General features: G+C 40.8%; 1 protein-coding gene and 1 non-coding gene across 3 annotated transcripts in view; both read right to left on the bottom strand.

Moving 5' to 3' along the window:
- The window catches only part of ABLIM2 (actin binding LIM protein family member 2), a 71,224-nt gene that overhangs the window by 21,757 nt on the left and 22,607 nt on the right, over window positions 1-26,860 (bottom strand). For both annotated transcript variants that reach the window (XR_008308154.1, XM_053253785.1), the window contains exons 3-12: window positions 21,933-22,116; window positions 19,909-20,018; window positions 18,560-18,686; window positions 16,673-16,766; window positions 15,209-15,296; window positions 14,464-14,522; window positions 12,348-12,431; window positions 11,469-11,615; window positions 10,526-10,646; window positions 6,601-6,699 (exon numbers count right to left, since the gene is read on the bottom strand). Coding sequence is in view for 1 of the 2 variants with exons in the window: in XM_053253785.1 (XP_053109760.1) it covers window positions 6,601-6,699; window positions 10,526-10,646; window positions 11,469-11,615; window positions 12,348-12,431; window positions 14,464-14,522; window positions 15,209-15,296; window positions 16,673-16,766; window positions 18,560-18,686; window positions 19,909-20,018; window positions 21,933-22,116 (1,113 nt within the window). In the remaining variant the exon portion in view is untranslated. The remainder of the gene's footprint in view (window positions 1-6,600; window positions 6,700-10,525; window positions 10,647-11,468; window positions 11,616-12,347; window positions 12,432-14,463; window positions 14,523-15,208; window positions 15,297-16,672; window positions 16,767-18,559; window positions 18,687-19,908; window positions 20,019-21,932; window positions 22,117-26,860) is intronic.
- TRNAR-UCU (transfer RNA arginine (anticodon UCU)) lies at window positions 24,640-24,711 on the bottom strand. Its single transcript has one exon. It is a non-coding gene; the product is annotated as a tRNA-Arg (tRNA).

The raw sequence follows: 26,860 nt of genomic DNA, 5'->3' as shown, positions 1-26,860 counted from the left end.
TTGGAGGAACCACTTTATCATGGATTGCATGGGAGAATCTTTGTATGAAAACTATTTCGAAGACAATGTAGCATCTCAGAATGTAGCTTTACTTGCCAAAGATTTGTGAGTGACCTTGAATTAGCAGATACCTGCCCCTCTCCAGCTAGGGGCTTTCATACATGCAATCCTACCAAGATGAAGGGTCAGCTATGCAGCTTCCTTTCCCCATAAGTCAAAATTCCACCAATCAGCCACTTGGAAATGAGGGGATGGATTCAATTTCCCCATCTCCCCAACAAACATAAGATTTCAACTTGTTTTTAAAGTGCTCCACACACACAGCCCTGGACTCTTTGTTATGTTCTCTGTTGGATCAGAACCACTAAGCTTTAAAAGAGATTAATACAGTTAATTAAAATGTAATTGATGGCAGAATATTTTTTAAAGGATGCTCCTCTTTCTACTGCTAAAGAACTATTAAAGAGAGTTTACAGGGAGTCCATGAAACTTTAACCATGGGACCTGACACTCTGCCTCCCCTTGGAATCAGTGGAATTATTTGCTTACCAATTAAAAAGGCCAGCAGTATAGGAAAACTGACCCGTTTCAATTTCACATTTACAGTGAAGGGCCTTCTCTAGATGTACGGTAGAGGTGGGGAGAAAGCTTGGCAGTTTTTCTGCTGCTCTTTGCAGCCTTTAAATAGGGACTATAGGGACTATGTGCCAGTACTGAATTTTTCAAGAACCAATCAAACACAGAGTTATGCATGCAAGCAAGCAGGGAGGGGAGAACTATCTTTTTGGAGGGAGAAGGAATTCCATCATAAATGCAAACTCCAGTATCCAGGGAGTTATTCGCACATGGCTTCAGGTTAAATGTTGAGCAAAGCCACTTCAAACTATACTCGCGGCATTGAGGGAAGCAGCCCCTCCCCTCTGCTTTCAGTTTTCTTTTGAAACAAGTCTACATGCAGGCATCAGTGTTTTCCTTCTAGTCAATGTGGGTGGGGAGAGAGAGCTCCCTACAGAGATAGATCTGCATTTGTAAAGAGAGCATGCCTCTTAACATGCTAATGATTCTACGTCAAATCCTTGCTCTGGGGATTTCAGAAAAAAATAGCTTAAATCCAGCATTTTAAAAATCCGGAAATACCTCGAGATAAGCCAGAATTCACAAGACAAAGTCCAACTTGTGTGTGGAGTGGGTTCAAGAATCTCGATGGGACTTCGGGGTAAGTCTGGCTGGCGTACACACTCTCTCCCAAAGGAGATTCGGGGCAGAAGCCCTGTGTGAAAAGCCTCAAGTAGTGGAGCAACAGAAAATTGGTGGTGAGGGGGTGCTTCTGGCCCAAGAGAATCACCATGTTAAAAGGTGCCTTTTTGCCAAGTTAGCAGGGGTAACTTGGCACGCTAACCTTATCCTGTTTTTTTTAAACCTGTTTTTCTCATCCAGGCCCATCAGCATGTTAAGTCAACACACTGCCATACACCAAGCTGGAAATGTGAAGTCAGAGGTTACAAGCTCTTGACTTGATATAATAATGCTTGTCGTTACCACCGAGTCTTTCCTTTCTTCCACTAGGTTCTGCTGGCATAACGCAGAGCATGCTCATAGTGAGTGATGATCCCAGGAGGTCAGACGTCTTCGAATGAGAGGCAGCCACAACAGTAATCAATTTCTGGTCTCTGAGATTCCTCATATTCTCTAACCCTATTCAGAAGCTAGGTTGTTCCTGCATTCAGATGTTTGACATTCATGTTTTTGTGTGAAAGACTGTACCTGCATTCATTTCAGAAGTGAACCTGCACACAGGCTCCCTGAAATGCAGGATGCCAACATAATGCATTCAACATAACATGAATAATTGTGCATTACACAGCTCTGTGCCTGTGTACATTGTACACAATTGTATGAGTGAAACAGGACTTCTGACCCTTGGCTAAGTAACCATGTTTCTTTCAGAGTCTGGCATCTCTACCGATGCCTTAGGCAAGCCACTATCCTGTAATCTCATGAGGGAAGGTGACTTGTGTGAAGTACAAACACTTGCAGAGGTGCCTTCTGTTTCTTGTATGTCTACTAGCATTAGGAATTCTCGTCTCTGATGATACTGATGACTGGAGTAGTCTGCAAAGCCTCATATACTCTACCCATCTATCTTCCCATGAGCAGCAGGGCTACGAAAAAGGTCTAACAAGTATTTTGTTATGTTTCCTTTGCAACTTTGTAAATATTTCTATTATTTAGTGTCATCCAAGCCATATACATGATTGTTTAAATCATCCATGATACTTTGACTGAAGGTAAGCAGGACTTACATAACTTTCCAAACAGTAAATAGAACACAATCACTTATTCATTCCATGATGCAAAACCAAAACAAAACAAAAAAACCAGAAACAAGGACAAAAATTCCAACCACCAAAACCCAGCAATTCACTTAATAGTATCTTATCAGATACTAGGTGCAGGGGCCCTAGGCACTTTGAAGAAAAAAGAGAGACAATTAATAGGTAGTGATGTTGCTGAAGTCTGTAATTATCTCGTTCAGAATATGAATTTGTTCAGCTAGAAATGCTTGCATATATTATGAATCAAGTGGCATTTCCCCAAAAAGAACTTCTTTGCAAGCTTGGAATCTAAACTAGGAATGTGTGCATAGTCAATTGGTGTTCAGCAGACAAGATGTCTGAAGCCAGCTGCTTCATATATGCATGCACAAAATTTAATATTAAGCCCTTACTCTTGCTGGAACTCTCAGCAATCACTGATACAACTGACAGCTGTAAACTATGTGACCAGACCATTCAACCAAGCAACCCTTTCTTTGGTGAGAATCTTCTCTGGTTTATTAATCATATTTAGTTGGGTCACTGCTCTAGATTTGTTTCTTGAAAATATTTCAACATGGTTGCTTGTCTCTGATCCAGATCCAAAACCTGCTCTTGCTGCCAGACAGGTTTGTTTTGCAAGACATGCATATAGAGGGAAGAGATGGTGTGAGATACACAACAAAAGTAACATGCTGCAGGTTAAAATGATAGCAGTTGTCATCTACTGTCTGTCACTTTAAAATAAAGTTTTGCTACACTCTTCTGACGATTTGCAAAGCATTCTAAAGGGCCATCCTAGATTAGACTTAAGTGTGTAATTGTTTAGGCATTTATTTTAAAGTTCAAATAGCAGTTGCATGGAAAAAAACCCTCCTCAGGAATGCAGTTTGGGATCACGGTGCACAGGCAGTGATGAAACCTTTCACTTCCATGCTACTTGCCTACCGAAAATACTCCTACTTTTTGTTTTAATATTTGGCAGCCCACAGCTGCTTTGGAGGAGTTTTTTTCTGGCAAGAAAATGGCATTGAAGCCAAGGATTAAACACCTCCTATGGCCTGCCCTGATTCAGGAAAGCCCACTACCCAACTGCTATTTTGACTTTAAACTCCAAGCTACAGGGCGATGCATTTAACATCATGACCCCAAGGTAAAACTTGACTTACATACAGCGCAGTGCCCCACTGATAGAAGAGCACTGCCTCTGGGATACTGCAAGGCCTGTCCACATTGCTAGAGAGTGCGGAGAGGCTCCAGGGCTTCTAAGAATTTTGTCAGTGCTGTAGCACCAATTCTCCCATCACTCCCAATGGCAAATTGGTGCGACAGCTTTCCAGATCTCCAATGGGAAATTGGTGCTACAGCCATTCTTCGTATCTACGAAGCCCCTCCGAGTTCGCTAGCAGCATGGACGGGCTTTGCCACAGCACAGAGCCTGCGTGTGTGTGCGCGCGTGCCCTGATCTTTCACCAGCAGGTTACTTCACAGCTTGTACATCAGTAGGAGGACAGAAAGGCTCAGACAAAATGTAGCTTGGATTTTTTTTTTTTAAAGCTCTCATGTTCAAGACAATCTAGCTGTTTGAAGGGTTAAATATGTAATCAACTAGGTTGATTCAAGATGAGAAAATGTAGGGGTGCATGTTTGCGCAAAGGAGTTAAAAATAAAAGTTTTCAGCAGAACTTTATGAACTGAAATGAAAACAATTATAACTCTGTTATCCCAGCACCTTTGATCCTTTAACCAATATACTTATCAAACTTATATTTCAATAACTCTCTGCCATATATTCAGAAGCTGGCCTGGGGCTAAATCACTCAGCCGGTGTTCTTCACCAAGAAAATGAGTATATTAACAGAGTGTCTTTGGCCAAATCTTTGTGCTGCTCCGTGATGCATTTTTAGGGGCTGTCAAGAGTCACTGGGGCTAGAACCTAGACACCTCAGCTATATATGTAAGGAGAAGAGAGCTGGTCTTGAGGAAGCAAGCATGACTTGTCTCCTTAGCTAAGCAGGGTCCACCCTGGTTGCATATGAATGGGAGACTTGGTGTGAGCACTGTAAGATATTCCCCTCAGGGTATGGAGCTGCTCTGGAAACAGCATCTAGGTTCTAAGTTCCCTCCCTGGCATCTCCAAGATAGGGCTGTGAGAGATTCCTGCCTGCAACCTTGGAGAAGCCGCTGCCAATCTGTGTAGACAATACTGAGCTAGATAGAACATTGGTCTGACTCAGTATCTGGCAGCTTCCTATGTTCATATATATATATATATATATATATATATATATATATATATATATATATGTAACTGCTCTGTGTGGTGAGCCACCAGAACATAAAATAAGAACAGCCCTGCTGGATCAGGCCCAAGGCCCATCTAGTCCAGCATCCTGTTTCCTACAGTAACCCACCAGCCCACAGGCAAGAGCTGACTGGAGATCTTTTTGCGCAGGTAAATGGTACTAAACTCACTTCATCCACCAAGGATGGCCACTGGGCCCTCCTAGATAGGAAGGGTTACAAAAGGCTTCCTTTTGGGGATGGGAATTTGTTCAAACAACAGTGGTCTTTTGGGCTCGGATACTGTCATTGGCTCTGACTCCTGGCATAATATCTGGTTCCTCTCTGGCAGCTGCTTTTAGCTGAGCCCTGACTTCGATATTAGAATGGCTGGTCTGAAAGTAGATGAGAATTTGTTCTTCTATATGCAGCCCAGTGTATACAAGATACAGCAGGTAACTGTGTCTGGCTCCACCCCCAAATCACCATTTTATTATTGGCTCCAGTTGGTGGGGTCTTAGGCTTCTGGTTAAATAATAAACTAGATCATGCAAGCTTGAAGGCTGCCCACCCCTGCCATGTAGCATTCTTCTCTGAGTACTTAAAAGGAGAGAGACACCCTTGTGATTAAGAACCCAAGAAGGTTACCTTCATATCCAGCATTTTCAGGTGCTGAACAAAGCTCCTTCCATTTTGCCTGAATTCATTACAACATTACTTTTAACGAAATTCTGTTATTTGGATGGTTGTTTTCCAAACAGTCAGAATCTACTGCTCCTGCCCACAACAACAGCAGGTATTCCTGACACCCTCAAGTGGAGTAGAAGGTGTTACAAGGTGAACAAACATCATTTTAGCAGCAGATTACACCACACTGTGCAGCAGCACAAAGGAAAACTTCCTGGTCAAATGTGCTAAATCTCATGGAGGTCTCTACACTGGAAAAGTGCAACTCAATGAGAAATTTGTCCACAGTGGGTGCCATTCTAGACAAGAGAGGCTTTGTAGCCAATGAGAAGGACAAGGAAAAGTTAATCAACATTTAGATGCAGGGTTACATTCCTGCATCTCATCTCGACTTATGCACTCCAAAGAAATTTTTCCTTCATGCAGGATTTTAAAATCAGCATATCAGAATCTGGCAGACATGTCAGCCTGTTTTCATTTACAAATTAACAGAATACAATACATATTCCTCACATTTCTGAGGGGTTAATTCTGGGTCCGGAAAGTACCTGTTTTCTTTCCTAGAAGTGCTTCTTTTTGCTATTTCAGACGTTTGTTCATTTTTTCATTGCCTTTTATCCTAACCATCAATACAATGGTCACACTCAGAAGGAAAAATACTTTATTAAACAAACACCTCCACATTAAAAAAAATATTTTGGTACTAAGAGTAAAAAGGGAATCTGCCTACAACATATTAGTGAACTGCTTACTCAGTGTCCTGCTTATCCCTTCCCACAAATGTAATAGATAAGCAGTTCCAGTGCTTTTGTGAAATATTGGAAGAAGTCTTCAACATAATGAAAACAACTTAAGCAGAACCTAAGATCCTAAACTAATTAACTGAAGGAAAAACAACCACCCTGCATCATTAGTAGATCTTTTATGAAGTGCATGAAAGTGTTAGCTACCTTTCCAATTACCAATACAAATTCTGAGTAGACAGCTGTTCACACCACCACTTATTTTTTTACTGTAAACTGCCCAGAGACATAAATTTTAGGTAGTATATAAATAAACAAACTAAATTTCAATGGAATATTAAATTTCAGTATATCTTGGCTTTACAAAAATATGAATATCCAAGCAAATAGCACTATGTGATTTAAATAATTACACATCCACTGAAGAAAGGGTCTAAGATTTAAGAAGGTGCTCACAAAAGTTATGGGGGGGAAAACACTATCCATTAGAAGGACATGCACAGACAGGACATCAAAACACACTTGCAGATGTCTACAGTTACCACATCACAAATGGCATTCCTGGGCCTTACCTTTGAAGAAAGGGATGTAATGATGTCTGAATGTAGATGTAAGGCTTGTGTGTTGGGGCAGGGAGATGCAGCTACTGGTACCAAGAGTCTGAGTACCAGCTAGGGGGCAACAGAAAGTTAAATGAAAATAAACTTTTCAATTTACTTTGTGAAAGCTACAAAACACTTACCACAACACCACCTTTACTTTTAGGAAGTTTGTCCTAGTAATAACGCAAATGTTTCCAGAGGGTCTGACTGGGATGGGATTAGGAGGAATAGCAGCTTCTGCTTGAGATGTGCAGCCAGGAAGTTTTCCACACGGGGCTTTTAAAGCCCTTTAACTTGCATCTCCTCCAGAATGGAGGGGTTGCATTCACATATCGGCCAGATCTACCTTGAAGTCCCTGCGAGTTATCAGGGAGCAGTTCATACACAATTCGGGTTTGTCATTGCATGTTAGAGTGTTGCCCGATTTATATCCGAGGTAAACAAAATACACTATTTTCGTCAGTTCTTGGGGACAACTTTGAGTTCGCAGTAAAGCCTGCCAGTAAATTCGAGGTAAAGCCTGCTGTGTGTACAAGTCCCAGGAGAGCCCTCATCTTCCCATCTCTGAGAGAATACCACCACTCTAGTGGCCAAACTACGTGTTAAATGTGTTTTAAAATAAAGTAGTATACTCAGGACTGCCCAGTTTTCTTTCTAAACATAATGCTGCTGGGTGAGAGGGGTGGGCAATAAAGTATGAAGAGAGAGGTTAACCTTTTCTCTGGCATATTTTCCTGCTGAAAATGCCCCAGCAATTTGTCAGCAATTTGTCCTGACAAAAGTGTCCTCCGACCCCTTTGCTGCTGTCTGTATTTAAAAACAGTTCATAAACTACAATTGGTACAAAATGAGGCCAGGGCGCTTTCCAGATTAGCTGCTCAACAGCGGCAAAATGCTTCTGTTCAGGCAAATCACATTCAAAACGTAAATAGCAAAGCGCCCAGCAGAGGGAGCAGTCTTTGTGAAAACTAACAACCAGAAAAAACAGCTACTTTTTTAACGCCAGATATACAGCATTAAAGCACTACATCATAGTGATTAAATTCAGAAAAGGCACTGGAAATCTGGACAGCACCCTGCTGTCAGCATATGGACTGCGGTGTCATAACACAGAAAGTGTGGAAGCACACTTCGTCGTGACCCCGTTGCAGGGTGTAATCTTGAAAGTGCCCAGTAGTGTTTGGTTGGTGTGTAGTGATCAAAGCATATCACACCAATCTTGTATCAATTAAATTGGTTTCCTATTTGTTTCTGGTCTCAGTTTTGGAATGGTATTCATTTTTAAAACCCTTAATGGTCTGGGAACAGAGTACCATAAGCACCTCCTTCACCTATCTGAATCTATACAAGCTTTAAGATTGGGTTTGGAGGACCCACTCCGCCTGGAGATTCAGCTGATGGGTGCCAAGGACAGGACCTTCCCAATGGTTGCATTCTAAAGAATTCTCTCTTTCTCAGGAGAATCCAACAAGCTTGTTCCATTCATCTTTTTTAGACAGGTTTTGGAAACCTTTTTATTCAAACAGGCATTTGAAGTGCTATTATTTCCTCTGCTGTTTCAATTTGCTTTTATGCTGTTTTAGTATTGCTTTACTGTTTGATTGTTGTATTTTTAATTGATTTTGATTATATTTTAAATATATTTATATGCCACTGAGTTGCAGAAAAGCTGGGTAAAAAATGACCTTAAAATGAATAAGTTCTTTAATAAGCCGACTAAGGAGGTTGTGGAATTTGAGAGAGTGTTGACTAAGTATTAGACACTTTAGAAGCAGGATTTCTTGTTGCAGTGGTTAATCAAGACCCTCTACTGGATCCTTTCCAGCTCCGTACCTGAAAGTGGAATCTTATCATATTTTAAAATATTTACTCCTTTAGCAAACATTCCAAACACTCTCAGCACCTTGGCTACAAGGCCACAAATGCAACCAGCAGCTGCAGCTATGTAACCAGTGGCAACAATAAGCCTTGAATCCTCATCCCAAGCACAGTTTCAGAAAGGAGATTCTGTTCTCTCTCCCACTGAGGTAAAAACATTTTACGGAGTGTTGTTCTGCAAGACCAATATCCAACCATCTGATTGGTCTGATGGCCGTTCTCCAGCCTAAGTATGTGTCAATTTGCTGTACAACTCTTCTCATGCTGGGAAAGATGGAAATAATATTTCATATTTTCTCCTTCAGTAAATGCAATTAATTATTCTCCCCAAACTAATATGTATTACACTGTATTATCTACAATGCTAGAGATGGAGCAGACAAGTATTTTCAGTTTCCTGGATAGAAAGAACACATGTACTTATTTTTCCTCCTTATGAAGACTGATAATTTCAAGATAAGCAGTTTACTAGAGGCACAATTGAGGAGTCTCATTTTTTCATGTCCCCAGTGGGATCAGAGGTTGCTGTCGAAGGTTGGCCCTGCACATTAGGAGGGTGCAAATTTTTATTTTTGTCTCTTCATACATTCTGTATTTAATCAGCTTCGTTTATTTTCATTTGATTCATTTTTTACTGTTTTCATTTTATAGCTGCCTTTTTGTTTTTTTTAAAAAAGCGCCTTTTTGTAAAAAAAACACCAAACCCCTATTTTCTGAAAGAAAAAATAGCTGGCTTTTTGTAAAAAATGAAGCTAACATTGCCCCTGCATTCTGGAGGCATATGAGTAAAAGCCCATGCATTCTGGGGTATATGACTAATTAAGATGGCTGCCACAAGGAGATGGTGAAGAGCTGGTTGAGAGTTGCAAGTTCAAGTAAAAGATATGCTTTCCTTTACTTGGGGGGGGGGACACACACACCTAAAAAATGAGTATGATATGTCATGAATGAGGGTTCAAAAAACAAACCCCCATTCATTATTGATTCTGTAGGACATTCATTTTGGAATGAACAGAATTTGATACAAATGGGCCTCCAGTTCCAAAATAAATACACATGCCTACTGTGCATGCGACCAGGGTTTTCTCATAGGCATGAGAAGGGAGATACATAATGCACATGGGCCCCATCTTTGCAGATATGTTTCTAAGGTAGTTTTTCCTCCATTAGCTCTCTCTGGGGTGTGATGTGTGTACACACTTGCATGGACGCACCGCAAATGTAAGAAGTAGCTTATCTGAGAGGAGTCGCTAGAGGAAACCTTTATTTAAAAATATTTGTATTCTGCCTTTCTACTAAAATGTACCCCAACATGGTAAACAAAATCAGTTCCAAAAACTTAGCAGACTGCAATCCTATACACACTTACCTGGAAGTAAGTTCCAGTGAATTCAACCGAACTGAGCAGATGTGCATAGGATTGCTCCGAGAGTAACATAAAGTGCCTCCAGCACCTTTCTGGACCAGGATAAAGTGTTTCAATCCAACAAGGTTAAGCCTTGCAAAGCAGGGGTTCTCAAACTCAGAGGTTGTCAGACTACAACTCCCCAGCCAAAGGTTATTGTGGCTGAGGATGATGGGAGTTGTAGTCCGACAGCATCTGGGAAAAGGAGTTTGAGAACCCTGGTTGGAAGGAATCAGCATTCCCTTGATTTATACTAAGAGCTGCTACTAAGGAAAGAGGGCTGCTAAATATTTCAGACTTCTAGAAAACTTTCAGAAGTCCTTCACTGCACATGGGTTTTTGGGGTGTTTTTTTTTTTAGAGGTGCAGATGTATATAGTAGCATTTGACTACAGTTCTGCCAAGGACTGTGTAATGTTGTTATGCCCCATTATTTCATTGTATTTCACTCAGAATGACTGCCCTTGAAAATATTATCCAGCATTCCATAATGCATTTTAGTGTGCCCCTGGAATTCTACTTGTTTTCCCCGCAATAGAAATGCTCCCTTTTCTATGGACCAAAGAGGAAAAGCAAAAGCACAATTGATTAAGGGAGGTGGCTTGTCAGTTACCTGGTCTGCTGTAATTCTGAGGTGAATGGCAGGTTGGGGTATTGCGACCATAGCCAAGTGAGCCAGTAGAACTAGGACTTGATATTCTGTACTGTTTGACAGACTGGTCATCTTGGTCACCCTAGGAGTAAGAGGGGGGTAGGATGACTTTTTAGGTCATTAGGAAAGAAGAAAGGTTCATAAAAGTAGTAAAGAAGTAAATTACAAGATATCCAATGACAGTCACATTTTATTAAAAATAAATTTGGGGGGGGGGGGAATTCCATACAAACTACATGGATCTTTTTTGTACTGAAATGTGTGTTGCAACAGCCCTTAATAAAACAGTCTATTCCACATGTAGTGAGTCCTAGACTGGACCTTTAAGTTTGTAAAATAAGAAAGTGTAATTAATGGAACTGAAAGACATAGGAAGAAATGTCTTTCAGTTCATGTAATGGCATCTTATTTTAGAAAGGCTTTGTAGAAGAAAGGCTTTGTATTTTATTTAAAAAATGGTTACATATTAATGCATATCACTGGCAACCATTTGAGATCATGATAAACAGTCAGTATTTTGCTGGTCGAATGAACGTAACAATAAAGATTTGATTTGATAAATAGTCAGTACTTAAGCATGATGTGAAGATGTATGATAATCATCTACCAATATATTATCAAATACATAATATTAAGGTATTTTGGCTTGGTTTCAGATTTTGAAGCTGAACTCAGTAATGGTTACTTGTTAACAATAACATTTAAGTAAAAATTCTTTCACCGAAAGCTATATTAGTGTTAAGTGTCATTACATATTAAAATATTTGAGCATAAGAGATAAAGAAATTGGAAATTCATCATCGCCAATGAGAATCACAGAGTGACTGCAACTTGCTAGGTTGAATAATGGCAAACGTTAATGTGCGTGCGTGTGTTCATGAGCGCATGCATGCAGTGTCAGTACCTCCCCATAACTGCGCCTGTCATCTGATGAATAGCTGATATATGGAGAATAAGAGATCATATCTGGACGGTCTATGTTATAGATGGCCTTATTCTTAGGAAGGGCAGCCAAATCCCGGTAATCAAGGATTTCATCTCCAAGTTTTGCCTAAGAAACAGAAAAACAAATAGCTTAACAGCAACATATTTGAAAAGAAGAGTCACAACACACTTTTGTTACTGAGGATATAAAGCATGTGTGACAAACCTGAGAGGAGATTCTCTCTAAGATACAGGCAATTCAATCTTTTTTTTTCTGCTACAGCACAAGAGACTTAAGCTACAATTACCAATGCAACTGCTATCTCAAGATCTGTCCTTCCCTAACATCTGGCATACTTCTGTTTTTTGCTGATCAAAATAATGTCAGTACTTATTCTAAACTGATTAAGTGAAGCAATAATCCACAAAATAAACAAACCCCAAAGAGCTACAGTATATTTGTTCCTGAGCTGAATTATGTGAACCATAATTCCACATAATCAAAAAGGAGACAGGGAATGTGGCATCATCAATATGTTGATGATACCCAACTCTTATTTTTCCTTTTCTACTGGTACAGGAGCAGCAAAGAACTTTGAATTGATGCTCAGAGGCTAAAATAGGCTGGATGAGGATTAACAAACAAGTTGACTCTAGTAAACAGAGATAGTCAGGGACCTGGTGGACTGTGTTCATATACAGTAGAGAATCACCAAGATGCTATTTGAAAATTTCTAACTTTTTATGGTGGTGAGATTATATTCTTGTTTAACTTGAACTTTCAAAATTAATTTCCTTTTGTCTCCACCCCCTTGCTTCTATTTATCTTATCGGCCCAAATTTTATCATGGCTACTTACATAAATCACTCGACTTGGGGAACCTGAAGTATTTGAAGCTGGTACTGAAATTATGCTCTCAGATGATGTTCTAGTTTCCTGCAACTGAAAACAAATATGTATAATGAATTTTAGTAATTATTTTTTTTAAAGGAAAGCATCTGCAACATATTGCATTTACTGAAACTGAATGCAAGTACTAATATTAAATTAAGGCAGATATAGATAATATACATACTGAAGTAAGCTTTTTGTCTGCTTTAACATTCTAATATATACATATATTCCAGTATTATTGTTAATTTGTCTGGAAATAAGAAAACTGAACATCCACGAGGAAATGTTTATGTTCTTATTTGCCGAAGAGACCCTAATGCTGCAATCTGATATTGACTGCTTTACAGGAGTCAGACTAGACTATTTGTTTTCTATGGTTACAAGAGGGTCAATGCTAAATGATCCTGAAACCACTAAGTTTACTGTATTTCTACTACTTCAGAAACAAACTGGCCCCAACTCTCATTCAACTGCCTCAGAAATAAAATGAGCTATTTTCGTAAAAAGTCGGAAAATAGCTCAGCTTATTACCAAAGCAGACACAAATTCCGCTTCCAAATCTCCTCCCAACACTGCCTGATTCCCAAAGACTTTCCCCCTCCCTTCAAGCAAAACTTACCTGTTCAGGGCGGGGGATATGCTGTTCAGGGTGGGGGATAGTCGTGATTGTGGGTGAAAGGGAGATTTGATCTCTTCCTCCTTCTCTGGCAAATAGCTTGTGTTACATGAGAAAAGGTTCAGGTGGATCTTGGGTAATATAGCTTTCCCAAATGTTACTTGTGCTGACAGTAGCTCTCAGGAAAATGACATTGCCCCAAAGGCACCAGCGGTCTATTTTCTATCACACATGAAGCAAGAAACTGGCTGGCCTGGTTCGGAACTGGACCCGAACTGAACCAGGCCAGTTTGGTCCGGCATCCCCTTGAAAACACGCCCCACCCCTTCCGAATGGTGGGGAGAGGGTTCAGGAGCTTTTTCTGTTTTCCATTTTTTTGTACTTCTCCCTCTGGGGGGCTTCTCTGAGCCTCCATTCTTCCTCAAGTCACCCTGTTTGGGCAGGCTTTGGCCCGTTACGGGCCTCACCCCTGTCGCGGTGGCCATTTTGGAGGATACTGTGCATGCCCAAGTCCAGGCAGTATATTCCCAAGGGCCATGTGACCTTCAGGAACATATTTCTACCAGTTATAAGGCAATCTGCCGAAGGCAGGAACCCTGAAATTTGCCCTCCCTGCAGTATCCGGGTTGAAGCCTTAGTAGGGAAGAGTACCAAAGCAGGTCCTTAACAGATAGACAGCTATCCCTAGTAAGACTGCATAATGGATAGTTGTGTGCCTGCATTGGTAATCTAGACCTGAGCCTGTAATATTAGATCTATGAAAACACAGCATAAATTTAAATATTTCTCCAGTGTCTGAAGTATTAGTTTCCAATTCTGAAATTTCACTTTTGAGATTTATGGATGCTTAGCACGAATAAAAAGCCGCTTCTCAACTCTTTCACATGTTGGTTTCTTCCTCAATAACATGTTTGTATTTTTGAGTATATGTTAGTTTATTTCATTTGATGCAGAAGATGGGGGGATCTAATGCAAGTGAAAAGCAAGACGAGTCAGAGGCTCTGTTGTACAAAACTCTTGCTGGAAGTACTTTTTTCTGTATCAAGTCTTAAGAGCATTGCTTGTTTAGTCAAACACAGAGGCTATGCTACCATGATTAACATTAGTACCTTTGAAACTTGGATTCAGAAGTTTTTAATATTGTAACAAGCTGTAACACTGTTATTTTAAAACTATTTATTTCAGTCATTCTTCTGAAAACAAATAATGCACATGTGATTTCTTTCCATTTCCCCTGAGTTTTCCCAATTTTTCTAGAAGAAAACTTGGGGATGGGGGGGGGGACTAAACCCAAAATAAAAACTCAGAATGCCATCTTGCCTGTCTCCTCCACCCACTGCATTTCCCCAGTTTTTTCTTTCTGGTTCTGCTTTTGTCATACAGAATTACGAAGGCTAAATAGTAGCTGATATAACCTATAGAAAGAAGAAAATACACACACATTTTAATCAGAGAAGACTTTACCTTGGCCTTTTCCTCAGCTTTGGCTGCCTGTCTACAGGCTGGATGCCAAATGGAAGTCCCTGAAAAGTAGAGTCAGCAGTCTAATTAATTTTCTCTTTTTGTTAAAAATAAATAAATACTGCAATGTTCTATTCACTGATGTAAATATATCAGAAGATTGTGCACAGCCAGAACTAGATTAATCAGAGAGTTTAGCTGCAGAATTAGTGGGAATTCAATGTGATTGTTCAATGGTCTGAGAGATCTCAAACATGTACTCTGTATCCTTCTATACCGGTATTACCCATAGCTCAGAACACAATGGTTGTTCTGAGCTATGACATGAAGAAACAGAACAGCAGCCAGGGGCGTAACTATAATAGGGAAAGGTGACACAGTTGTCTGGGGGCCCACTGCCTTGGGGGGACCCCCCAGAGGCAAGTCACATGACTGACCCCCAGCAGTGCACCCACCCGGGCTTCCTTCAGTTGTATTCATCCTCCAAAACTGATGTGAGTGTTAAGACCTGGAGCTACCAGAACAGCATGTCTTTCTCTAGTACCATTAAATGACTTGCATCGTCCACATTTAAAAAATATTAAACCTATTTTTACTGCACCGTGTTTACACTTGAGGCAATTTAATTAGCCAAATAAAGCTATAATTCATCATCACACCAAAACCACAATTAAAATAAAACCAGTTAAAACAGAACGAGCTGGTTTTTTCCATGAAAATACCTCAGCATCAGTGCCAGTTTCCTTACCTTGTAGATACATTTCTTCTCCTTCTGCAAACATCTGAGTGCACTTGACACATCGTGCACAAGTTGGGTGGTAATGTTTTTCTCCTGCCTGTTGGGAGACAAAGAAAAATGAGTGTGGTTGCAGAATGTGCTAAATCCAGATCAAACCACTATTTAATTTGTAGCTGAGTCATTAAAAGGGAAAGAAACAAGCTTGCTTTACAAAAGAAGTACTTTTCAAATTAAAAACACCACCGCATGCCACCAGAGCGATCTTAATAGTTAACTTATGTGGTATTCTTTTAAAAATATAGTTGATACAAGACAAAGTCTGGATAGTGTTAATTTAACTGGCTGACACCTTGACTAAGTTTACTAGAGGAAGTTTTATTGAAATTTAGTAGTCCTTTGGAGTAAACCCTAAGAAGTCATACTGAGAAATTTGATCAAGATGTCAGTCATGGTTTTTGCAGGGGTGGGCAGAAGGTAGGTAGTGGTCCACTGGTGGATCACGGGCCTATTTCTGGTAGAGCACTAGCATCTACTGAGATGCTACAAAGAATGCTGGACTTAGTAGACCTTGGACTGATCTAGCAAGGCACTTCTTACATTCTTAGCCAACACTTTACTGTACAGTATAGACAAATTAAGAGCACTTTATTGCATAGTACAGACAAATTAAGGAATGTGTTGGAAGAGATATTGTAGATCCTCCCATCCATTTAAATAGCTCTTCCCCTTCAACTTGCTCATTCCAGACCCTCCAGAGTCTGGAAGGTATGAACTAAGGAACCACAGACAGAGATGGAGAATTTATTTGGCTCATGTCCTGAAATTAATATTTTCAGGTGCATACAGGAACCTCAAAACTGGGAAGGAACATAGCTCAGTGGAAAACCATCTACTTTTCATGCAGAATATCTCAAGTTCAATTCCTTGCATCACTAGGAAACATCTCTCTGGAATCTTAGAGAGCTGCTGTCAGTGTACATAACACTGCTTAGATGGACCAATGGTCTGTCTTGGTATAGGGCAGCTTCTGAGGTAGCCTATGTGAACATCCCATAATTTTCCTCAATTATTTGAAGCCAACAACCTAAAGGTAACATGGAAAGGTATATTTTAGCATGGTATTAGTTTGACAGTTTATGCAAAATGGATTTAAATCACTAAAATTTATGGAACCTGGTTCACTGCACTGCTAGATGCCAGCTTATCTATACAACTGTATACAGTTTTTAATCTGTTCAGTGCAGCATGCAAGACCATTTTGAACAGACATTTGAACAAGCTGATTGATCCTTGAGGAGTAATGGAAGTTTTACTTTGCTGAATATTAAAAAATCATCAATTCTTAGGTTTAGATCAAAACAGTACCCCAAATACTGAAAATGTTTCAGGTACAATTTCTTACGAATAAAAGCTTAGTACTTGGCTGGTTGGTTTGTTTAGCACATATCTATTGTGAGGAGAGAATCAGCTTACTTCCAGAACTCTTCCTGTGATGTACTTTTCACAGTTATCACATCTTATTCCAAATTTAGCATGATAGTCCATTTCACAGTATGGAACACCATCTCTAGAGAAAAGGAAAGTCATTGTTTCAACTTCTACATGGTTAGAATATTTAATACTTTAAAAATATTTAAATCTAAAAATTAATATTTAAATCTGTTGATAATAATCCCTTCAGTGCATTCAGTATCTTACTAATCATACTGGCCAGTCCTAAGTGGGGAGTTTGGAATGTTGTAGTATAGACTTCTTCAAGCAGCGTAGTAAACAAGCTCCCCAGAGGCTAAGAAGGCTCAAGAAACAGATTTTGCTATTGACATGGTTTCCAAGTTGGGACAGATGTGACATTATGTGATTTTATCTGCATAATGTTCTCCAAGCTGGTCACAGCAGGGTGCAGATAGTTTAGTTCCACTGGCCCTCCAAAAGGAAGCTTCAGGACCATATTTACTTGTTCTAGAGTTAGAAGGAGAAGAAATCATGTCAGCTGCTCAAGACAACTCTCCATTCCAGTTTGGAGAGTCTAACTTCCTCCTGGCAAGATCATGTCAATAGGTTCCTTCTTAGTATGATTCCAAGCCCTGTGATTTCAAAAACCACAGGGACAAAGCGGTCAGCAACAGCTCTTGCAACCCCTTCCTCACACTTCCTGTACATAATGCCAAATCAAGTGTATTTGGTTGAGCCCAAGACCTCAGCATGAATGTTGAAGTCCTCTAGAACTAACAGACTTCAAGCCCTCAGCATTACATTCAAAACTGTCATGAACTCAGCCAAGGAATTTGTTAGGGAATGGGATGTCTGGAACATGAACGGAATCCCTAGTCTGTTCTGTTGACCCAACACAAATACAGGTGTATTTTTCAATATTTAATACAGGTGGACCTCTTTATCCGCAGATTCCATACCTGGGGATTTGCGTATCTAGTTAGGAAAAAGACACCCAACCTCGGCATACACGTGGGGAAGGGGGGACATGCTGACCTCACGTATTCATGGGAGGTGGCTGGAAGTGGCCGCAGAGGTCATTTCCAGCTGCCATTTTCTTAGACAGAGCCACAAAATAGTTCCAGTCTTTGTGGGGAAAAGGAAAGAAAGAAAGAAATTTTTTTGGTTGAATTGGGGCCACAGACAGCACAGGGGCAGCAGCAGAGCAAGGTAAGAATGCCACCCCCCTGTGAAATTCGGCCAACTTTCGGAGGACTGGGAACATAACCCCCGTGATCCCATAGGTTCCCTTAACCTGATATTCATGGTTTCCATATCCACGACTGCAGCCCGGAATGAAACCCCTGCGAATATAGAGGTCCACTGGCACAGAGACTTTCTGTGTACTCTCTCCAATATGTTTGCCTCATTGTTATGTATGCTTCACATTAGACAACATTTAAATTTTTTATTTAAAGAACAGCTGTTAGATGAAATACAGATCTGTCTCACTGGATCTATTAATCTCATATCAAGGCATGTTAATGGAACACATTTGGGTAGTACAGGTGGCCCTTTTATTCGAGGGGCATTCTGTTCCTGCCAATTAGCATGATATGGAAACCTCGTATAAAGAAACCTTATCCCTATGGGAATCCAGGGGTTATGTTCCTTACAGTTTAAAAAAAAGTCAAAAACAGAGGGAGAGAGCAGAAATAAGGGTAGAAAAGCATAGTAGCTTGTTCTCCAGGTCTCCTCAAATCTTTCATTTAAAAATTAGGGAAAATTTGCCTATATTTCATGCCACGGAAAAAGAAATTGGGTCTCGAAGATCTATCCGCAGATACATGAAACTGCAATCTGCAAAACCACAGATAACGAGGGTCTCCTGTACCTTAAACGTTAACTAGATTCATTATTCCAACTTACTTGCTGATGTATTCGGCATTCAGAAGTTTGCCACATATCTTGCATTTAAAACAGGTCAAATGCCAGTGTTTGTCCAATGCAACCAAAGACTGCCCATTTTTTATTTCAGAGCCACAGTCCCCACAATCTATTAAAAAAGAAGTACTTTACATGAAAATAGTATTGTATCCATGATTTATGAGCTAATAGGGGGGAAATGCTCTTTAGTATTCTGGCTTTGTACATCCACTCAGAACACAGAGCCAAGGCTGAATCTGGGAGTAAAATACTGGACAGTTTCAGTCATGCAGTAAGCACTTAGGTAGGAACATATCAGAGCATTTATCTGATATGTTCCCAGTAAGTACTCAATACAGTAAATACTCAAAATCTGCCCCTGTTCAAATTAATGAATATATTTCTTATGCAAACATGAGGATTTTGTTTAGCTTCACTGAAAAGTGAATATTCAATTTCTATTGAGCATTACTCAGCCAGACATAAATTAAAATGTGAATAGCTTTTACTATCCTGAGCTCTTTTGACATTTAGCTGTCAATGTCTTCATTTAAAAAATGCGATCCGAGACTAATATAGACAATTTGCCAAAAGTACAAGGTTTCTGCACAATTTTTCTTACAAATTTTAAATAGCATTTCTTGATTTTTTTTTACTCAGGCTTCTATCAGATATGAAATTCTGCAACTGTCAATATAGTAACTATAATATAATTTTAATATAGTATAGTAATAATAATACAGTAATTATTAATATATAATATAATCAATAAGATAGTAAGACCAGGCTAAAACCACAATTTAAATGACAAGTTTTTTAAAATCTGAAATTAAAAATTATCAATAAAGCTAAACACTAAGAAACCTACCAGATATAAGCTGTGGATAAAATATTTAAAAGCCTCTCTAAAAAGATGTGTCAAAAAATTTTTTTTAAAAATACTGTAGGAAACACATATATGTGGTTCTCTGTGAGTGACTGTATATGCATCCATTTAAAAAGCAAACTTGTATACAGATCCCCTCCAATTCAGGGTACAGATAGGAAGTGTACCACTGTATTTCCATTGACTGGTAGTGTGTTCAACATAATGTGTGAATAGAGCTTTTCCAACTCTGAGAAATGTAAAATACCATTATATTTCAGTTAATAATGATGAGATATTATCAAATGTCAATCACTGGATATCAAATACAGAGATCAAACATTTGGTGAATAGTCAGTAAGCATTCAAATAGCCACTGAATTATTCAACATCAATATTTGCAGAGAAGAAGTTTAAGGAAAATTTTGGGAAGCAAATTTATTTTAGCACTAAAAAAGCCCAATCAGAAAATAAATCTGCAACTTACTTCGAAGGACTGGGAAATTGCTGTTGCTACCAGTAGGTGGCAGAGAACATTTCTGACAAACACAGTCTTTCCCATTGAAAGTTACACGATCCCCAGGAGGAAAAGGCTGCCTGCAGAAATCAATTAGATTAGAACATGAAAATCTTTGCATTCTTTAAAATATATTCATTTGTTTCAACTCTTATTTCTTCCTAGTTAAATCTGAAAAGCCACATGAATGCCCAGTACTGAAGAGGAAGCATTGCAGAAGAATGCTTGCTATTGCTTGTAAAATAAAAATAAAAAAATGAGGAACAATAAATGGCCTGCAGAGTCTTCCAAAGTAACTTGCCTAGGGAGCAAGAGGTTGCTGGTTTGAATCACCGCTGGTATGTTTACCAGACTATGGGAAACACCTATATCGGGCAGCAGCGATATAGGAAGATGCTGAAAAGCATCATCTCATACTGCGCAGAAGATGGCAATGGTAAACCCCTCCTGTATTCTACCAAAGAAAACCACATGGCTCTGTGGTCGTCAGGAGTCGACACCGATTCAACAATACAACTTTAGTTTAGCGTCTTCCAAAATATCAATACACACCATTAAAGATGCCAGCAAACTTCTGGAGTTTGGGTTCAGTGGAAAAATTTTGGGTCTCAAAAAAGCCATCCCAACTGAGCAGTGAACGAGAGCTCCCAAATTTCTCATCTGATCCAAAGGTTAGAGAACTTGCCCAGCATCTCTTTTCCTATTGCTGCTAGCCACCTTACCAAACCCATATACACTTGCCCTTTATTTAGTTAATGGTCCAGCAATGAAAGTAGTAGAAGCAGAAAGATGTGGGGAGAGAGGAGGATTGTTTGCCACACTTTTATCTCCCCAAAATCCCTCCCCATGCACCAAAGAGAATGTACAGAGGGGGAGCACACAGGAGGAACTGGGAGGTTTGCAGCCAATGATTAGTGTATGTACACCAGCTGGAGTTACACACATAAAAAACAAACACTCATCCAGAGAAGAGCAAGAATGGCATTGGACACAATTCTGAGATTTGTGTGCACAGAAGCAAGTTTTCCCAAAGGTCTGAACATTACATAATTAGAGATGCTGCCAAATTCCTTTGGGGATTTGGGGCCCACAACATTTGGGATTTAGGGACAGTTTGGGAATGTGGCCACAAGCCTTTCTAGTATTTTTGCTGTGGCAAACATGCACAGAAAGCTTCTGTGGTGGTGTGATCTGCTAACATAATCCATACATACAGCCACTTTTGTTTTTGGATTATATGCAGAGATGATACACATCAATGCAAACCTTTTCAGCCAGTATACCACAAATTAAGTGCAGACTATGATGGGCATGCACAGAAGCCTCCTGCAAAGACATGCAAGCTGAGTTTGCTCTTGAATGGGCCCTCTCTTCCCTGGGTGGGCTTCTTTGCTTCCCTTTGCTGTGGTGGCTGATGGAATGCTACATAACATATGGGGACGGGAAAGCTACCACCAGCTGGAATGCTGCTGGCATGCTAAGAATGAAAGAGTGCCTGCTCACATGGTAAAGGGAGACAAACTGGCAGCTACTGGTTGCTAACTGGGCCCAACATTTCCTATGGTTCAGGTGAGCCTCCCCTGCCCCCGCCCCGGAGGAAGCATCTGGCAGCTGCCCAAGGGCTCCTTGTGCCGATGATGCTGGCCTTACAGACATGGCAGCCTTTTTGTTGTACTAACAGAGAAGGCCTCTGCATACACCCCTGTATGTGCAGAGGCCTTCTTTGTGCGCAAATCGAAAAGGCTGCCATTATGCCATGTCTGCAAGGCCAGCCTCATCAGCACAAGGCCTACAATATCAGAGAACCCTCCAGAGATGCTGGGAGTCACTGGAATATGGCAGCGCCAAGCGCATCTGAAAACCTGGTAGGAATGGTATCCAGATGATATCAGGACAGAAAATCTGTTGAATTATTTTTGGGTTGAACATGGTCTTTCTGTTCACCATATCTGAAAAATTAAAATACAGTTAGTGTTTCATGAAGAAAAGCTTACCTGCAAGCCACACACACAAAACAGTTTGGGTGATAGGTTTTCCCCAGTGCTGAAACAACTTCTCCCTCAATAAACTCATCACAGCTGAAGCACCGTGTGCCATACAGTCGCTGATAGTCCAAAGTACAGATGTAGTCTCCCTGCCTCACAAAAAATCCCCCTTGAGCCAAGTCACATCCGCATGCTGTAGGCAGACACAAGCAGAGAGATTAAGAGAAGTAATTGCATTTCTAAGATGTCCTCAACAACTTTATTTGGTGCAGCTACTGTCTACAGATTTTATAGAGCATTTGATTTATTAATCAAATGGTTCTGCAATATGCAGATGTCAAATCAGGGGGGAAAGGGTAGGAATTACCTGCAAATGAGGAAAATTGTAGGGTCATCTTGGTTATTTACATACTACTCTTCATCCTGGGACTCCAGTGCAGTGAACAAAGTTATTTAAAAAGATAATATAATAAAAGTACAAATCAGAAGGTACAGCTACAAAAGCAAACTAAAAACAGCAGCCAAAGGAAAACATACCATTAGCCTAAGACCTGAATAAAAAAGCAATATTCAAACACTTCCAAAAGCCTGAGAGTGAGGAAGACATGTAGGCAATCACTGAGAAGACCCTGTCCAACGTGCTCAACAAACTAGTTTCAGCAGATATCAGCACATGGAGCACAGCCTTCCTGGCTGATCTAATCTGGGGGATAGACCCAGCTGGGGGCAGACAGTCCTTAAGTTACCTGGGACCCAAATCACTTAGGGCCTGATCCTCCACCTCTTTCAAACTGCTTGAGGTCAAGGAGTATGCCTGTGTACTGCCCTCCAGTGTGCAGAGCCTGCTTTCCTTCACTCTCTCACAAGCCTCTGCAGTGACTTTGTAAACAAAAGGGAGCATCCATGGAAGATCGATAGCCATCACTGAAGTTCTTCTGCTTGGGCCAAGGGGGGCTGCAGCAGTGGCATCTATCCTGAGAGTCAGCTCCATGGACTCAAACCTAGGAGCCCTTTGCTCAAGCCAACACTTCCTGTCTAGAGAATCTGGGCTGTGAAGGCCATTTCTTGAGATAGTTCCAGAGTTAGGATGGTACCAGGGGTACCACTGATCCCATCCTAACTCTGGAACTGTCTCAAGAAATGGCCTTCACAGCTCTGATTCTCTAGTCAGGAAAAGAAAAAAATCCCTCTTTGCCCTGACTTTCACCTCCTCACCCTGTGAAAAACGCTGCGTTTGTGTGTAAATTTGCTAATTTTTATTATAATCATTCATTTGTAGTGAAGTTACCAGAATCTGGAGGTAACCACACCGCAGGACAACAAACAAACAAACAAACAAACAAACAAACAAACAAACAAACAAACCCAACCAGCAGTGGTAATAGCAGCAGCAATGCCCCATGGTGGCCAACCTTACCTCCCCCTCCTTGTGCTGTATGGGAAAGCTCCCCTTCATAGCTCAAAAGGTCCTTTGGGGGAGCGATTAAGATTGGGACCAGCTGAGATCTTTTTCATCCAACCCTAACTGACCAGCACCAAATAATGCTTTGCACCAAGACCCAGGCAAGGCCCCTCACCAGCTTAAAAGGTGGTGGCAGTGGGATTGAGGAAAGCATGCCTCGGAGCAGGCAACCCCTTTCTCAGTTTCTCTCCTTCCTAAGCCACTAGCTTCCCTTTACCCTGATGGTAACCGAGTAGACGAAGGGCTTGTGCTTGCACTCTGCTCTAATGCTGTCAGGGTTCTATGGTGCTGTGCGGTCTTTCACCATTTCTCTCTTCAGTCTTTGTTCTTAGCAATATTTCTCTTCCTCGCTGGGATTTCTGCTGTATATGCAACCCTATTCCCTTTTGTCCGAGGATGGCTGTGCTTTGCTGCCTTGTTGACATGGGTCCATTCACTTTACTATTAAGAGGAACCTAATTTGGCTAAATTGGATGCAAAAATCACTGAACTATTTAAATGGAACTTTCTGTGCACAGCTAATTTTTCCCCGTGTGCTCATTTTCCATAGTACAAAGCCTTAGTATCTGAAAGGCCAAAAGGGGCTTTACAGTTTGCAGATACAGCATATGCCATGCAGTTGCTATTGTTTAAAGACAATGTCTGTTGTGCCTATTCCTGGCTGGTAAACTGACAGCGGAATGTAAAAGACTCCACCATTTGACTTTGTTTTAAGCTTTCATCATCCATTGGCTCATTTCCTACAAATGGCTCCTCCCTGTGTAATCCAAAACAGCCCCACTTTACGCTATGTTCTTATGCAGGCTCTCTCAGATTACACACAGTAGTTTTTAGCAAACTTATTTATAGACCAGCAAGAGCTGATCTGAAACACAACCCATGGCCTGTTACCAACTCACATGTAGCTTCGTTTTTGTTTCTGTTACTACAGAATAGTTAGTCTTAAAACTTATCATTTTCTCAACCTGGGTCAGTTGTTCCAATGATATGCCGGCAGCCGTGCTAAAGAAACTGCATATACACACGGTCTACTTGCATGCACAGTGCAACGTGAGAGCTGTGAATTCACAGATCATAACCCTTTTCTGTAAAAATTCCCAAGTTCTGAATTTTTTTTTAAAAAAGAAGGTGATTAACATATGAAGCTACCTTATATCGAGTTAGATCACTGGTCCATCGAGCTCAGTATTGTCTACACTGACTGGCAGTAGCTCTGCAGGGTTTCAGGCAGGTGTCTTTCTGCCCAGCCCTACCTGGAGATGCCAGGGATTGAACTTGGGATCTTCTGCATAGAAAGCAAATGCTCTGCCACTGAGCTACAGCTCCATCCTCTGGACGGAACCCCTGTACTTGCATGTGCTGGAACTCTGTTATGCTATTCACTGAAGGAGAGTGCTCATATGAGCAGCTGTCTCCTCGGGTCAGCAACCAGCATCTCATCAGAACTCCGTCTGCAGCTGTCAATAGCTCAATGCAAATGCCACCAGTGATGGCAGGCATGCCCAGTATGCTGAATCTCCATGAGCACAGAGCATGCAAGTAACACTATAAGTGTTCCAGAACAAGTGAAACCCTGGGACAGCTGTGCCAACACCTAAGCACCCTTGCCCTGCCCGATTTATTGTGCTGTTGGGGATAAGCAGGTCCCTTGGTAGAGAATGCTGATGGATGCCTATTATATACTTTATTAAGACTAAACAATCATGGGTTAAAGAAGGCTAGGGCTCTTTGGTTGCTCTTTGTAACTCTGTGTCAACTGCATGTCTTTCTTTAGTGCCAAGGATGGAGAGGTGGGTTGAAAAGCCACCCTAGTGAGAGCGATGACCTGGTGAGAAAACATTCTGCCCACTTGCAAGAAAGGCAAGTTCTAGTTGGGATTAATATCCTTCAACTGCACTCTCGTTAGAGTTACCCTTAACCTGAAAGAAAGCAAGACTAGGGGAGCCCAGTTGGAATTTCCCTTGGCTAGAGCAAGTGGGGACAAGAGGGAGAGGCACGCTTGGTTTTTTTGAAGTAGTAAGAAGGGCTCGTGTGCTTCTATAACCTACAAGATCACCACAAGGCACTAATGCTTGCTTATAAAGCCCTACAGGGCCTAGGTCCTGCATAACCAAGTGCAGCATGAGATGTTACAGCATTCACAAGGCTGTTGCCCAAACTGGGATACTCGTGTCTCCTCCTCTCCCTGCTTCCTGGATCATCTCGTAAAACTCACACAAAGTGCATCACTAGTGTGCCGCAAGCTCCTCTGCTCCACCTCACTGGCTGCCACTGGCAACGAAAATCAGAGGGATGTGACATCACATAGTAAGCTTCTTTAGACATTGCATCTAGACTATCCATCTAGACATAGATGGATGTGAGGATGACATTGGGGGGCTTTTTTAGTGCCTACTTCCATCTTAAAGGAATGCCTCACTCCAGCATATAAGACTAGCCACTTTCCAAGATTAGCAGTAGATAGAGATGCAGCAAAGATTATATTCCCCACATGTTTGGAATCAAAACTATTTTCAGGACAGCCCTATGGTATGTAAAAGACAAAATACATTATGGCATATACTTATGGGCCAGAGCTCAGAGTCACAAAGTGATCTCCTATCATACAGATAGATACACACAAGTGCATAAGGAGGTGGGGCCAAAAGATGTATTATCTAAATAGGCCAACTCTTTCAATCACTGTATCCACTGTTAGATGTGCTGTGCACTGATTGCTCACTAAACCCAGTTCTACCCAATAAATAGTGGCTCTACTCAATCTTCTCTCAAATTCCTCTCTTCCATCAGGATGAGGCATAGCAAGGTGGAGTGCAGTACAAACTGCATCCCAGCATGCATGGCCCCCTTCCCCCTACTTGGCTGTGACTGGTACGTGCTGAGTCACACCTGCGCACCCTTGCCTCTTTCTTGAAGGAGTGGAAGGGCTGGATCACGCCCAAAGAAAGGTCAGTGCCTTCAGTTAAACATGGGTTTGGTTTACCATTTCAAGTAATCATGGCCTTGGTAGTAAGGAAGCCCTAAGTTACACTGGTAACAAGGCTTCAGGACATGGTCATTCTAGAGGATTATCATTTCTGAAAAGCATCTGAACCCAGTTCAGCACATGTTGTCAAAAGTCCCATGATCAGTTTTGATCATAACTGCACAGCTGAAAGTCAGCACAGACTGGCAAAAACTGCTGTTACAGCAGACTGAAAGTCTTGCACAAACAGCTCCTAGTTTGCCCTCTAAATTAGGTATAAATTCTATCACCTCCTTTATGATAGGATGATAGCACTTTCCATTAAGATGTCAGAACTTATTTTACAAATAAGCATCACTATTAATTATTTTCTTTTGAAACTTATTCACTATATTTTCATTTTTAAATGGCCCAAGTATGCAAAATGATATACATAAAAATTAGCAATTATGAGGGGGGAAATAAGTTTGTTTATTTTTGCAAGTTAATATCCACATTCAAAAACTGTTA

Source organism: Hemicordylus capensis, chromosome 5 (assembly GCF_027244095.1).
Source record: "Hemicordylus capensis ecotype Gifberg chromosome 5, rHemCap1.1.pri, whole genome shotgun sequence".
Lineage (NCBI taxonomy): Eukaryota > Metazoa > Chordata > Lepidosauria > Squamata > Cordylidae > Hemicordylus > Hemicordylus capensis.
The sequence above is the reverse complement of the archived record's forward strand: the minus strand, read 5'-3'. Positions and strand labels throughout refer to the sequence as shown.